Source organism: Lepidochelys kempii, chromosome 9 (genome assembly GCF_965140265.1).
Source record: "Lepidochelys kempii isolate rLepKem1 chromosome 9, rLepKem1.hap2, whole genome shotgun sequence".
Classification (NCBI taxonomy): domain Eukaryota; kingdom Metazoa; phylum Chordata; order Testudines; family Cheloniidae; genus Lepidochelys; species Lepidochelys kempii.
The window spans coordinates 6,340,903-6,355,795 of record NC_133264.1 but is presented as its reverse complement, the minus strand read 5'-3'; the positions used below and the strand labels follow the sequence as shown (position 1 = coordinate 6,355,795).

Below are 14,893 nucleotides of genomic sequence, written 5' to 3'. Positions count from 1 at the left end.
GATTTACTGCAAGCTTAAGCCAAATGACTCTGTAAACTTTCATTCCATTATCCCAAGTACATGACTTTGGTCAATGGACCCGTCTTTGACTGCAGTTTTCCCTCCCTTTCTTTTTCAAACATCCATTATTTTAGGTAAAAAACCTGTAAAGAATGACAATGGCAATGTACTTTCCAATATGGAGGTTTTATTTTTTGTATATTCAAGTTACATTATTTTGGAGTAAAATTCAAAGTTAAGAACAAAAAATCCAACTTTTTGCCTCATTTGCCCAGACTTACGTTGGGTATGCAGCTCTGTGATAGCTTGGGGTGACTGGTCTCTGGAGAGGCTCATCTATGCTCTGATGGACACCAGGAAACAGCTTCTTCTTCACTTTTGGTGTATGGGTCATTATCTAATACACAGAAGGAGAAAGAGGAGGAAAGAGAGGGGAAACTGAAGTCATTGGAACAGAGATATGAAGACTATCTGAGCATCAACCTAGATTTGTATCCTAATGTTACTGAACAGGATTTGCCATGCTTTACCGCATGTCTACACTACAGCTCTTTCTGTTCCGAGCTGGCTCAGTAAGGATGCAAGTTTGCCTTTCCCAAGCCCATCTTATTTCTGCTAGATAGAAGTTCCTCAACAGATAGTAAGGGATTGGGGCTGAGTAGGTAGGTAAAGAGTTGAGTCTCAGCCAGCCTTATATGTAGCACACAGAAAAAGACAGCTGTTATAATTAAACCTCTGGCTGTTATATGTTGATTGAAATGTTGAAATTAAATACCTAGCCAAACAAATTCAGTATTTTAGAATCCCAACGAGTGGTACTTACTCCCAAATACTCTGTTGTCAGCAGCTTCTCTCCTGATAGCTCTCCCAGCTGAGGTTGTAACACCTCATCTTTGTCCAGATCAGCCTCCATTGTATGACGCTCCTCCTGTTACAATAATATACCTCGATTATTTGAACACAGACCCTTGGGCAGCTTTCAGTTCCAGTCTAAGCATTTAATTTTCATTCCGGCAGTCACTTGTGCAATACGCATTTAAAACATAAATGACTCTTGCTACTAGGGCTGCACATGTGAACTAATGTTTGTGTGAATTTTTATGTGTGTGTGTGCGCATGCGTGTACATACACCCTTGTCCAAGCATTTGATTCAATCAGAAATAAATATAAATAATTCCTCCCAGTAGCTGCATAACCTTAGCAAGGCTGAAGGAAAAAAATTATAGCCCTGACGGGCTGGTTGCCTTGAAATCTCAAATCCCCAAGTATTCTATGCAGGCTCAATAATAAAGAACATGGTGTTAATATTCATTACTTTCTAACGAGAATAGTTCCACTCCATCCTCCAAAGAACATGACAGATGAGCATCACACTAGAACTAAAGGAAAGGCAGTTTTGCTTTTTAAAAAGGTTGCAACAATAAAACATTGTACGGAAAAGTAAATTAATCATTCTAGGAGAGGTTACTTACTTTCTATACTAACTGCAGTTCTTCAAGGATGTGTCCCCCTATTGGTGCTCCACATTAGATGTGCATGTGCCCCATGTGTCTTTGATCAAAGATTTTTGGTAGCAGTGCCTATTCAGCCTGCACGCACACACCAGACCTCCTTCTGTCCCGTACTGAGGATATATAGAGCTGTACAGGCAAAACAACCCTCAGTTCCTTCTCTATTGCTAAGAGCCGTGAGACGAGACTCAGAAACAGAAAGGAAGGAGGGCATCTAGTGGAACACCCATAGGGGAACACATCTCAAAGAACTACAGTTACTGTACAAGGTAGGTAACCTCTCCTTCTCCTTTGAGTAGTGTCTCTATGGGTGCTCCACTTCAGGTGACTCCTGAGCAGTACTCCTGGAAGGAGAACAGAGCTTCAGAGTTGTATCTAAGACTGAAGATAGGACTGCCATGCCAACAGCAGCATCTGACTTGGAAGTGTGCATCAGGGCACAGTGTTTGGAAAACATATGAACTGATGCCCAAGTTGAAGATTTGCAAATTTCTGCAACTGGTACAGTTTTCTGCAGTGCCATGGATGTACATTGAGATCTTGTAAAATGGGTTATTATTCTAGAAAGAGGCTGATCATTAGCAACCTCATAACAAGAAAGAATACTTGTTTGTCTGTAGGCAGTACAGTAGCTGGAGTCTGCCAGATGGTCTTGACAGGTTCAATTAGAGCCTTATTCACCGGCAAGAGCACTTGACCAGAAGTTGTCACGTGCAGAATGTCTAAAAGCTTATGCTGCAACTCTTGAACCGCCTCCAAGGGGATCTGGAGAGTGTTAGCAATCTGTTTCATAAGTTCTTGAAACTGTTTAAAATCATCAGCATAAGAAGGTGGGGAAGGCATTACAGCCTCATCTGGTAAAGATGAGAAGATACTGGTTTGTGGTGTCACTTCCTTGCCTCTTGCTCCTTGAAAGCAGGCCGAGGTCTCTGTATACCAAACCCCAAACCTTGTTTAGTATTTTTAATGTTGGGCAATGACAGGGTCATGTTAATACCTTTGAGGTTTTGGGTCCATATCTGCCATCTAAATTAATACAACAGATATCCCTGCCCAGAAATCTGGGAATCTGAGGAGATGTCTTCAGCATAGTCCAAGGGAGGAGCAGACTGAAGGCGGAAACAATGTTTATCTGCCTCATCCTGAAGGTACCGGAAGACTAGGGGGTACTGAGGAAGGGGAAGGTCTCCGTGACCTAGAAGATTGCAGTATTGACAGTCCTTTGGTATCCATTAAGAAAGGAGACTGTGGCTTATCTGAGACAGACAAATCTGTAGAGAATCTAAATTCCTGCCATACCAGGTGATTGTGTGCTGAAACTGAATGAGGTTCTGCAACAGTCAGCAGCAGTACCAAGGATACTGTTTGCTTCACCGATATTTGTCTAGCAGACAGAGATGGTACAGAGGATGGTGCTAGCTTTGGAGGAACCAATTAATAATCTGAGACACCTGCTTATGTACTGGCCATAGCACAGAGAGCTCTGTAAACAGTACCAGCTTCCTTGACGCAAAGTGTTTACTTACTCTCTGTGGTGCAATCTGCTTAGACTGTACTGGAGATAGGTTTGGTACCAAGGCATGCTTGGTACTGTGATTCTTGAAAGAGCCCGAAGTCTTTGACTAAGACTCCAGGTATTGGAGAAGCCTGGAGCCTCAGCAGTACCCTTTCTGGAACACGGGGTCTCTGAAACAGTCTATTTCTACAGTGACTGAGGTCGATGGGGTACTGTGGTCACTCAGCGGCTGATGTACAAGGCAGGCATCTGGGCCTGAATCCAATGCTGGTCACAAGGAGGGCTCCATCATGAGAAGCCTAAGTTTAACCTCCCTATTTTTCCTAGATCTACTCCTGAAGGCCAAGCAGATCTTGCACTTACACAGTATGTGCGTGTCTCCAAGACACGCTGGCAATGGACATTGCTGACTGGCATAGATTAACGGCAGGTGAAGCAGTGCTTGAATTCCAGGGATCCCAGAACACCATGCAGACGACAATCCCGGAGGGAGAACCCCTGGGATGGGGGTGGGAGAGGAAGGGATGTCTAACGGAAACAAACTCTTAGTTAACTAGAAGAACTACAAAACTATACACCCAAAAGGAGCAAACTGAAGTAGACTTAGAACCCAAATGAGCTAAAAGCTAAAGGTTAAGCTTGAAGCGGGAACCTATAAACTCCATCTCAGGCCACAGGGCAGTTGAGAAGGAACTGAGGGCAGTTCACCTGTACAGATCCATATCTCCTCAGTACAGAGCACAAGAAGGTCTGGAGCACATGTGTGGAACAAACAGACCCTGCTACCAAAAACCTCCAATCAGAGGTACATGTGCTTCTGAAGTGGAGTGCCCACAGGGACACTACTTGAAGAAGAACTAGCTACTGTTATGAAACATAAAAAGCCTGATCCAAAACCCATTAAAGTCAATGGTGACTATCTATTGACTACAGTGGGCTTTGGATCATTCCCAAAGAGCATAAAAGGAGAAAAAGGACAGGACAAGCACCTTTACATGAGCATGACATAAAGTGAGGGAGTAGGCTTCAGTCAAGCTGGGAAATAACTGTCATGGGATAGCCCCAACAAGAGCACCCTCCTGGGTAGGCTGTGGCGCAGTAGACATGTCTGTCTCAGTTTTCCCTTTCAGGGGCCCCAGAAATAGTCCGAATGGTCTTCCTGAGTATAAAATATAACCCTTGGGGAATTTATTTTAGAAGTCCAATGCACATAAGCCATAACAAAATAAGTCCCAATACCAAGCTCCGCAATCATAGTCCAGACAGTACATCAAGCAGAACCCCGGCGTCCCTCATCACACCCCAGCTCTCCAGCCTTCTTCCTTCTCTGGCCCTCTGGCTTCAGCTCTCCAGCTCCAAGAGCCAGGAGGCACCTCCCGCTGCTGCTGTCAGCCTTCAGCCCTCTCCAGCCTTCTTTTCCTCTGCCTCAGGAAGGACAGCTGGCTACCCCCCTCCCCTGACTTCCTAGCCCTCAGTTCTTTTCAGCCTCCCAGCACCAGCTTTGACTCTTGAAAGTCAGCAGGCTAGCCTCTCCACTGACTACCTGGTAATTCCTCCCTCTTTCCAGGGAAGGCCTGCAGACTTAACTCACCAGGTTGTTCTCTCACTGGGTCTCTCTCCTCTCCGATTCTCCCTGGTCCTTTATAGCCTCCAACAGATACTACCATCCCCCTTAAAAGGCCAAATGGGAACAACTGCTCTGGCACAGGAGAGCTGGACCTACTTCATTTAATGGGTCAGCCACCTTATGACACTTTGCGACAAAAATCATCCAAATGTCAGATGCTTATGCAATCTCAAAACAGGTTCAGAAAGAATATGTTTTATAAGTGTGCGTATGGGAGAGATTTCATGTGGCACATGTTGGCTACAGATACCGCCACCACCCTTAGTAGGCCTTGACTTAATGGAGCTTCGCGGATTCACAACAGCTAAGGATCTGACCCTATATTTTTCTGCTTGCACCTTTATCTATTTAGCACTTATTTAATATTTTAAACAAAACCATAATCTTTGCTCTGATATGGCTATTTTGTTTCTTACTAGCCCTGCTACCATGGCATCAGGAGCATGTGAACATGCTTATGTTACAGACGTTAGGTCATAGACATATTGCTTATATGCCACAAAAATATTCTATGGTTTAAAGGAAAAGCCTTGGAATGAATTATTGTTTCATGCAGGGAATTAAGAAAGCACCTGTTAACTTAATCATCTGGGATGAATTCCAGTTTGCAATCACTAAATAGGAAGTGGGTTTAGTCTTTACTCATTTTACTTTCTTAATTATATTTCCCCAAAATAATTCCAAAAAAGACCAACACAGTCATTTTTCTCAACAAATTGGAGACATCATTCTTCCTACCCCTTTCTAAAATGGTTGCATGGCACTTCTAGTATAGAATGGCTGCAGTATTATAAGAACTACATATCAGTGGTAGGCGTGAAAAGCTCAAAAGGCTTACCTCTCTCACCAACAGAAATTGGTCCAATAAAAGACAGTACCTCACCCACCCTGTCTCTGTAATACCCTGGGACCAACAAGGCTACAACAACACTGCATATATTAATTTTAATGAAAGATACAGTACATGTCTAAAACCCCTAAACTGCATTGAAAACATCAACCATAGTCTATAAAGCAATTTTACAATTATTCTGGATGAAAGCAGCAAGAAAAATGTACCATCAGTGGCTTTCCTGTTATTTATCTTCTTTAGTATGCTTACAACGTAACAGCTAGACACTTGCCAGGAGTTAAACTGGATGATCATAACATCCTTTTTTACTTTTTCCATTGGCCTGACAACAGTTTCACTTCTAAAAAGCTTTAAAGCTCTTCACAGATTGGCTCTCTTCATCGTGTTATCTATCTTAACTAGATATCTAAGGTCCTCCAGTTGAGGCTTCTATTTCATTCTGCACACAAAGTTCTAGGCTCTGTTGGCAAGTGGGCATAAGAACATAAGAACAGCCATACTGGATCAGATCAAAGGTCCATCTAGCTTAGTATCCTGCCTTCCAATAGTGGCCAATGCCAGCTGGCCAATGCCAGGTGCCCCAGAGGGAATGAACAGAACAGGTAATCATCAAGTGATCCATCCCCTGTCGCCCATTCCCAGCTTCGGGCGAACAGAGGTTAGGGACACCATCCCTGTCCACCCTGGCTAATAACTATTGATGGACCTATCCTCCATGAACTTATCTAGATCTTTTTTGAACCCTCTTGTAGTCTTGACCTTCACAACATCATCTGGCAAGGAGTTCCACAGGTTGACTGTGTGTTGTGTGAAAAAATACTCCCTTTTAGTCTCCATTCTAAATCTTCAGAATCTCACAACTGCCTGAATATTGCTTAAGGTACGAGGTATCTGGATCCAAACATATCCACATTCTAGTCCCTTGTACGGGGTATATCCCTTACCCAAACATCATTCCACTACAACCACAACGCAATGATGCCCTGTTCTACCACCACACAACAGCTGCAGCAGACCACAGCAGTGAAGGTGTTAATGGCTTGAAGCCTAAGGCTTGGTCTACACTGGAAATTTAGGTTGGTTTAACTATGTGAGTCAGGGATGTGAAAAATCCACACCCTTGAGCAGCGTTCCTAAGTCCCCATGTAGACAGTGCTAGGTAAACTCTCCCATCTACATAGGTAGCATCTACACTGAAATGTATCAGCTGTGCCACTGTAGCACAATCCCGAAGACTAAGCTCTTTTCTTTTGATGTTGCTTCTAGCTGAGCTGTATTTTCACACTGAAGGGAACTGATTTTATTGTCAGGTGCCGAGTGACAGGTGGATCAGAAGGTATCCTATAAATGTCTGTTGTCCAGTTATCTAATAAATCTCAAATTTACAAATTAATTTAGAATTAGAGCTAGTATATCATGTATTTACTTTTACACACTGCTTTTAAAGACTGTCCAAACCCAATTAAAACCACATTTAAAGATTAATTATTTAAAAATAAATACTTTATCATATCTGCTACTACAGGGCATAACAAATACACTTTTGTGCTGACATGAGTATGCTTTGCTGAAATAGGTGATTTACTCTGTTCTTAAAATAATAAGGGGCATATAATCTGTCTCTTAAGCAATAAATCCTGCAGTCTTTATTTCTGTGGGGAGTCATATTGACTTTAATGGGGGTCCTGATGGGAGGGTGCACTGCAAGAGCAGGCACTAAAGATATATTAAAGGCATAAACTTTTAAATAATGATTTGTGCCTGAATAAGGTAGGAAGTAACATGACATGGTATGCAGTTAAACTAGGTAAATTCACAGTTTGGGTGTGTTGTGAGACCACCTATTAGATTATCTGGTAAATCTGTACTAATTAAAGAGTGCTGCTGTTTACAGTAAGTGTTCTTTCAAAACATGTACATAAAATGAACCAAATAATTGTATTGCAAGAAAGGCTCTGTGTAAAGATACTTTAAAGATGTGTAGACTTTTCGTATTTTTTTCTTGGAGAATTACAGACTTTTGGATTCCTAAAGCGTGCCAATATTCTTTGTTCTCAGCCGGTAGCCAGCTATTGAGTCTGGCAAGTCATAGTTCTAACTCCCAGATGGTGATGGACTTTCAGCTCCTGTTTCTGTGGGAAATGGCTGATGGAATTGTTGAAAAAAAGGTCTGAACGTTTTGAGATCAGCCACCATGTACCTTTTTTCACCCTTGCTTTGTGTCTGGTGAGCCACTGTCTACTTCCACAGAGAAAAGTAAAAAGTAGGCCAGCACACAAGTAAGACTCCCACTTAACGAAAGGTGCTGGAGACAGCCAAAGCCCCTGCTCTGTTCTCCCAACAGGGACCACAGAATTCAGACTCTAACATCTGCTGTACTTACAGTTTGAGGGAAAATGCAAATTAGACTCTTTTGCCTACTATTTTTATTTATTTATAATTTTTTTTAAAGTTTCCTTTTCTCAATAGGCAGATGATTTCAGGGAGGATGTACTGACAAATGAATAATCGAGTTTATTACACTGGAGGCCTGCACAACTGGAAGCTTTTCCAACCATTGAAATGTCCACATTTCACAGTGTCTATATCATTTTATGACGTGTAAGACTGTGATGGAATCCACACCTATGAACACAAATAATGGTGCAATTTACTGTAATGAGAACAGGTTTTATTGCAGTGAAAAATAATTTTTTTTAAACCCATCTGTTTTTTATAAGAAATGTAATTCCTAAGAGCTGGACAAAACCCAGCAGTTTGGTTAAAAGCTTGGAGTTCTGTTTGTTTATTTTAAAGAAACATGAGCACGTGACAGGGTTTAAGATGCTACAAGAGGCTAAAGCCTATTGTTGTTATAGCTTCTCAGACATGGGCTGTTATAAAAGGCCTTTCAGAAAAGCTGCATGCAATATCTGGAAAGCTACTTTAAAAAAAAATGATCAGACACAAGGCTTTGAAACAGACACACAGCTCCAGCTTTTCTGAAAAGCCCAGATATTCCTCCATACTGCAGTAGCATCTACCAACTCTTAGCGGAGTAGTTTAGTCTTAAGTGGTCACTACCGTGAGATCTGCTAAAAGCCAACAAAAAATCAGATTAATTTAAAATTAAATACAGAAATAGCAAAATATAGAAAGCTAATGGTAATTGGGGGAAATCTTTGCATAAACATATTGCTATAATGGAAGGCGATAGGGATGTGCTGAGGAAAATGGGTGGTGAGCCAAAAAAGCCACTTCCCTACAATGCTTTTTTTGGTGTTTGTTTTTTTTAAATAGCCACTAAGCTATACACATTTGCAGCAGGATGGTCACTAGCATATTATAAAACAGGCAGTCTGTGTTAACAAACAGCCAATATGTATATACCCTGAAATGCATCGATTTTGTGACAGTTTGTAAAGTTACTTCAACTGGCACTGTTGATTTGAGTGTGTACTAATAGACTTTCTGTGTATGAAACTTTTCCAAACTCTCCCTTAAGTTGGCTTGCCAGACAGCTCTGTAAAATCAGATATAATCATGGAACTCCATCTCACCATGGAGAACAATTACATTCTGCATTCCATAAATACAAAGGTCTATATCTGTGAGGCAGTGAGTGAACAAATCATTGGTTATTTACAGAAACAATAACCTGCATGAAGTTAGCATATCATTTTATTGCCATTTATTTTGGCATATATCTTTGATACCAATTTTGTAATCAAGGGACTGGAATAGGCCTCCATTTGATAACAGAATAAAATTACAGTTATCCAGTGGCAATGATCTAGCTAAGGGCCTGGCAGTATGTCAATAAGCCCCTGGAAATAAAGATTTATAACTTACCCTTAACAATTAGGATTGACTTGAAAGTTGGCTTGCCTGGAAGCAAGTTTTTAAAAAATGGTCTTGGGAGTTTTTTCTTTTATATAAAGGAAAGGCTTATGTAACACAAAAATATAGATCTTTATTTGTTTCAAAGATGGAACAGGACATGGAGAATTAACTCCCCTTTTACTCCTGAGAGCGGCCCCTGAAGAACAGAGTGCTCAACACTTACGAAGTTCAGGCCACACGGTTCTTGAAGTGGTCTCTGCATCACTATACATCACAACAGATCAAAGCCATATCAAAGTATCCCTCAGAAACAAAAAATGCCAGAGACCAAAGGAAGATTTCGCCATCTTGTGCTGTCACAGCAGACGCAAGGCAATCACTGTCACAGAACCTCACCTCTAGCAATAGCTGCTCCCCTAATAAGGGGTTTTATAAACAAGTGATGTAGGTAGCAGTGAGAGGTCATAAAGATGAGCTCCTGAAATAGGGTGACCAGATAGCAAGTGTGAAAAATCAAGACCGGGGGGGGAGGGGAGGAGGAATAGGTGCCTATATAAGAAAAAGCCCCAAATATCAGGACTGTCCCTATAAAATCAGGACATCTGGTCACCCTATCCTGAAATACCCTGAATGTGCCACATCCATTGCTTTGAGGGCACATTACTGGACATTCATGTACTTAAAGATAACTGGAAATTAAGTAGTTATAATAACTTCATCCTATAATGAATCAGTTCTTTGCACCACCTAGGGGCTAGACAGCTGAGAATTAACATTCTTGCAAATGTAGATTCAAATATGGGGAAGGTCAAAGGTGGAATCAGTTTGCTGGGTTCAATCTAGTTCCCAGTGGACATATGTTCATCACCATCTCATTAATCCATGGTATGGACATTGGCTACCAGAAACCCAATCGCTTCAGAACTACCCAACCACAGAAAACAATGCTACGAAAGGCCAGATGCTGTGAGATGCTGAAGTCAATGGGCTCTGAGTGTGCCCAGTAGCTCACAAGATTGGGACGTTTGCAATGTTTTTCTAACTTCACAATGAATCAAATATGGGGTAGGGACCATCTTTTTGTTCTGTTTCTATACAGTGCCAAGCACAGTGAGGTCAATGACTAGGTTTCATAGGCAAGATGGTAATACAAATAAATAATAATATTATTCATTATTATTATTAAAAATAAATTACTTTGAAATGTACATTCAGCTGTTGTTACCCTGTAGTAAATAGACTATAAAGGGGAGTTTGGTTTGTAGCAAATAAGTTCTCTGCAGGAATACCCACCTGTTCATTGGTGTCTGTTTTCTCCTTTAAATTCCATATGATTTAATTATATTGCACTCTACATTTCTTAACACAAAAAATTTGCAAAAAAGTTGGTAATTTTTTCTCATTTAAAAATAAAAGAACAGCTCTGCTAAAGTGCTATAGCGATACAATTAAGCACAACTGCTGTAGTAGAGAACAAAAGGAGTGCCTTGAAGTTAGCCCAGTATCTGCATGACTTGAGGGATAACAAAACATCTGTCCCTAGACCTGGCGAATACAGGACTAAGTGGCATGCTGAACTTTGGATTTCCTACTTTTTGCAGGTTTGGGTCATATACATAGGTGTTGTCCATAGCTATTCTCCAGGAATTTTCACAGTACAAAGTGAATTTGTAAAGAAAGACTAAGCATGATTGCTAGCTAGCAATACCAAGGGCCATTTTAGAACATATATATATATATATATACACACACACACAAAAACATATATACATACAAATATATATATATATACACACACATATACATACACACACACACTTGTCTATTGCACTATATAGTATAAGCCTATAAAATATCTTCTAGCTGTCCCTTTAAATTGCTCATGCATGCAGCACTTTTTATGTAATAAGGGTGCTCTATGGAGGAACTCCCCTCTGGCTGTCTACAGTATTTTTCCAGGAAATCTCCTACTGTTGCACTTGCACAGATGTTGCAATGGCAGGAGTGCTAAGAGCAAAGGCATTTTTACCACCACACCATTCTATTCTGCTGGTTTGTTTAGGTAATAAAATGGTTAAAAGGCCTATGTGCTGTCTACATTAGGGCTCCCCCTTTTGCTGTGTAGGAGGTTTCCTGAAAAACACTAGCATAGAAAAAGCTTAAATTAGCAGAGATTGCAATGCATACCTGACTAGTTCTTATCTGCCCAAATTGCAGGCTGCCTGCACATTCTGTCCACTATTCTGATTCAACTTTTTAAGGGGACTGATTTTCCAAATCAAGAACCACATTTGTTCTGAATACATCCGATGAAGTGAGCTGTAGCTCACAAAAGCTTATGCTCAAATAAATTGGTTAGTCTCTAAGGTGCCACAAGTCCTCCTGTTCTTTTTGCGAATACAGACTAACACGGCTGTTACTCTGAAATTTGTACTTACTGGTTTGCTAATTTTACATTAACAGAGTTAATTAAAAATATTTTAAAATTTCGAAGTAAGAAAAGAAGTTACACCTTAAACAGCTGATGATGCCTCAAAGAATAAACAGGTAAACATTCAGTTTACACACTTCTGCTGGTGTTTTTGGTCATTTGCTTCCTTTGTTTCTAATTATAAAGACATCTGCATGAAAACAGGATCTCTGCTGATATAACAGCTCCTTCTGCTTTCCTTACTTTAAATTGTAATCCTTTGTTATGTCATCATAGTTTATTGTTGTGATGATTATGATGCCATAAGAAAAGGATTAGGACTTCAAATGAGGAATAAGCAGCAGGAGCAGAGGTCCTCTTTTTATGCAAATATCCTTGGTAATGAAATTTAAAACACACCCCACAGAAGAACAGACATACAAAATCCCCCACAATCAACACAACTGTTCCTGAATAGAATGTTAATCAGTTTCCCAGGAGATGTCAGCAGGCCTTTATACTTACTTCATCATCTTCATCCTCCTCTTCATCATCAGACTCAACACTATCATCCAATGGCTCTTCTAGAAAGAAACAAAAGAAAAAATACCAGCGTACGTGACCAAAGATGAATTAGTCTGTGTCCATCCCATCAGAAACTCTAGCTATTATCCTCCGTCCTGAAAAATTTAGCTTGACAATATTTATTATGCTAGTTCTTTCTACAGCAGCTCTTGGACTTTGTGCTAGTATTCTGAGAACAGCAACATTTTTAGAATCACCAAAAATCATCTCTTAGATTCCCCGAAGAAGGCAGAAGCAGAAATACTTAGGAATAGTTACTTACTCATGATTATACCCAGCTAGTTAAATCCTCATATTTACAGTATGATGAGGGGATAGCAGGCACACAAAGAATTAAACAAATAGTTTTTGAATAATATAATTTAAAGATGCCCCCACAAGTAAATTACAAAATGAATGTTATTATCGGAGAGGCATATTTCACGAGAGCAAACCTACACCACGGTATTGAAAACAATCTAAACTCTCAGGCTCTTCCTGCAGATCTTCACACTCAGAAATGTTGCCCAACAGTCACATATCCCCTTTCAGAATGCCATTTTCACAAACAGAGCAGCAAAATATTTTTCTATATCGACAACACCTTAGCCCAGCAGTTCTCAAACTGTGGGTTGGGACCTCAAAGTGGGTCATGACCCCATTTTAATGGGGTCACCAAGGCTGGCGTTAGACTTGCGGTGGCCTGGGGATGAAGCCCGAGTTTCTCTACCTAGGGCGAAAGCCGACCCCCACCACCAGGGTCCAAAGCCGAAGCCCAAGGGCTTCAGCCCTAGGTGGTGGTGCTCAGGTAACAGGCCCCCCCCAGCCCTGCCCAGGGCAGTAAGGCTCGGGCTTTGGCTTTGCTCCCTCCACCCAGGGTGGTAGGACTCAGGCAGTCTCAAACTTCGGTCCCCCATCCTGGGGTCGTGTAGTAATTTTCATGGTCAGGGGACGCGGTGCAATGAAGTTGGAGAACCCCTGCCTTAGTCAAACACTAACTGCATGATACTCAATTTGTTCTTTTCCACATTGTGGCCATGTCTACACTAGAAAGCTTACAGCGGCACCGCTGTCGCCATCCAGCTACGCTGCTGTAAGATCACCTGTGTCACCTCTCTATGTCGAAGGGAAAGAGCTCTCCCGTCGACATAATTAAACCACCCCCAAAGAGCAGCGCTGTCCCCACTGGCATTCTGTCAGCGTAACTTATGTCGTTCAGGGGGGTGTTTTTTTCACACCCCTGAGCAACATAAGTTATACCAACAAAAGTGCTAGTGTAGACATAGCCTAAGACAGGAAGATTCATTGCCACCTCTGCTCCTTTCCAAAGTACAAGAAGACAACTGAACAAGAATTATTTTTAGTTAGCAGGAGGATGCCTCCTGAATTCACCCTTGTTTGCTATCTTTATTTCTTCTCTCTCCAGTCACTTCCCTCCAGCCACAAAGGCCAGAACATAACTTGTCAATTCCACTTCAGGTTTGGATTGGGGTAAGGAGAGGTCACAGACACCAAGAACTTCCTGTCCTTACCCAGCTATGAAGCAAGAGAAGAGCAAGACTGAACCCTGTGCCACTGTACTGTGCTACCAGTAAAATCGCCAGCTTATTCAAGCATTGTACCTTTGTTTCTGGGAGGATAATGCCCCAACATAACCATCCAACGTCACGCTGCACATGGTCAGAAAGCTTTGGAATTTAGGTCCAAATGTTTCTTTTTGAAACACAAAGGAAATTTTAAAACACATTTGACACTGAAATCCTCATGTTCCCTCTTTGAGCTCTCCCAGTCCATCACCCCGTTGTCATTCTTTGTAAGTTCCCAGTGCCATATAAAAACATGAGCTTTTTTATGGGCTTCGTGAAAGATTTACAGCCTGGATAATAGCTGCATCTGTTCCCCTGACCTGAATTGAGTTGCTTGATAATGAATTCAATTTGCCGGATCATCTCGGCGTTTCCTTCCTTGATGAAGCACCGCAGAATTTCTTCCATTCCCTGGATACATTGGAAAACATTGCTAGGTGAGTGTTTCATGCCACTAGCCCAGCACAGGTCATCTCACTGGCTAAAATTATTGTTTTGTTGGGAAGAGAAAATGTATAGTGAAACTGCTGTGTACAATTATAAATATTCCATTCTGTCCATCAACTGCCCAGAAATTAAGGAAATCTGCTACCACACTTGAACACAGAAGCCTTCAGTACACGCAATATTCACAAATTTCCATAGGAGCTACTCCTCTGCTTTCTAAACTCAATACATACTGGTTCATTAAAAACCTCTCTCTGTAAGGAAAAAGTATGAAAAGATTTGTGCAGGCTTCAGAGGAAAGTGGGAGGTGAAGGGGGCCTGATTTTCATTCTCTCCTTAAACCCACATCATCTCTTTTAGCAACTGTGGGATCTGTTTTGTGTCTGTAATCTTTTAATGCCATTTAATGTCCAGCTCCATATGTTGGGTAGCAGCTCACGGATTCGGCAGGGCAAGGCACCTAAATGACAATAATTGTGCCTGCAAATAAATCAGTAGTTAGGAATGAAAGTGGCTCAGCTCCCTCGTACCAACTTTCTTTGTCCTCAGAGACCCT

General features: G+C 41.3%; 1 protein-coding gene across 5 annotated transcripts in view; it reads right to left on the bottom strand.

Moving 5' to 3' along the window:
* ARMC9 (armadillo repeat containing 9) overlaps positions 1-14,893 on the bottom strand; it is a 113,982-nt gene that overhangs the window by 27,152 nt on the left and 71,937 nt on the right. For all 5 annotated transcript variants that reach the window (XM_073359129.1, XM_073359128.1, XM_073359130.1 and 2 more), the window contains 4 exons: positions 14,211-14,301; positions 12,266-12,324; positions 824-928; positions 282-397 (listed from right to left, as the gene is read on the bottom strand). In XM_073359129.1, coding sequence (XP_073215230.1) covers positions 282-397; positions 824-928; positions 12,266-12,324; positions 14,211-14,301 — 371 coding nt within the window. The remainder of the gene's footprint in view (positions 1-281; positions 398-823; positions 929-12,265; positions 12,325-14,210; positions 14,302-14,893) is intronic.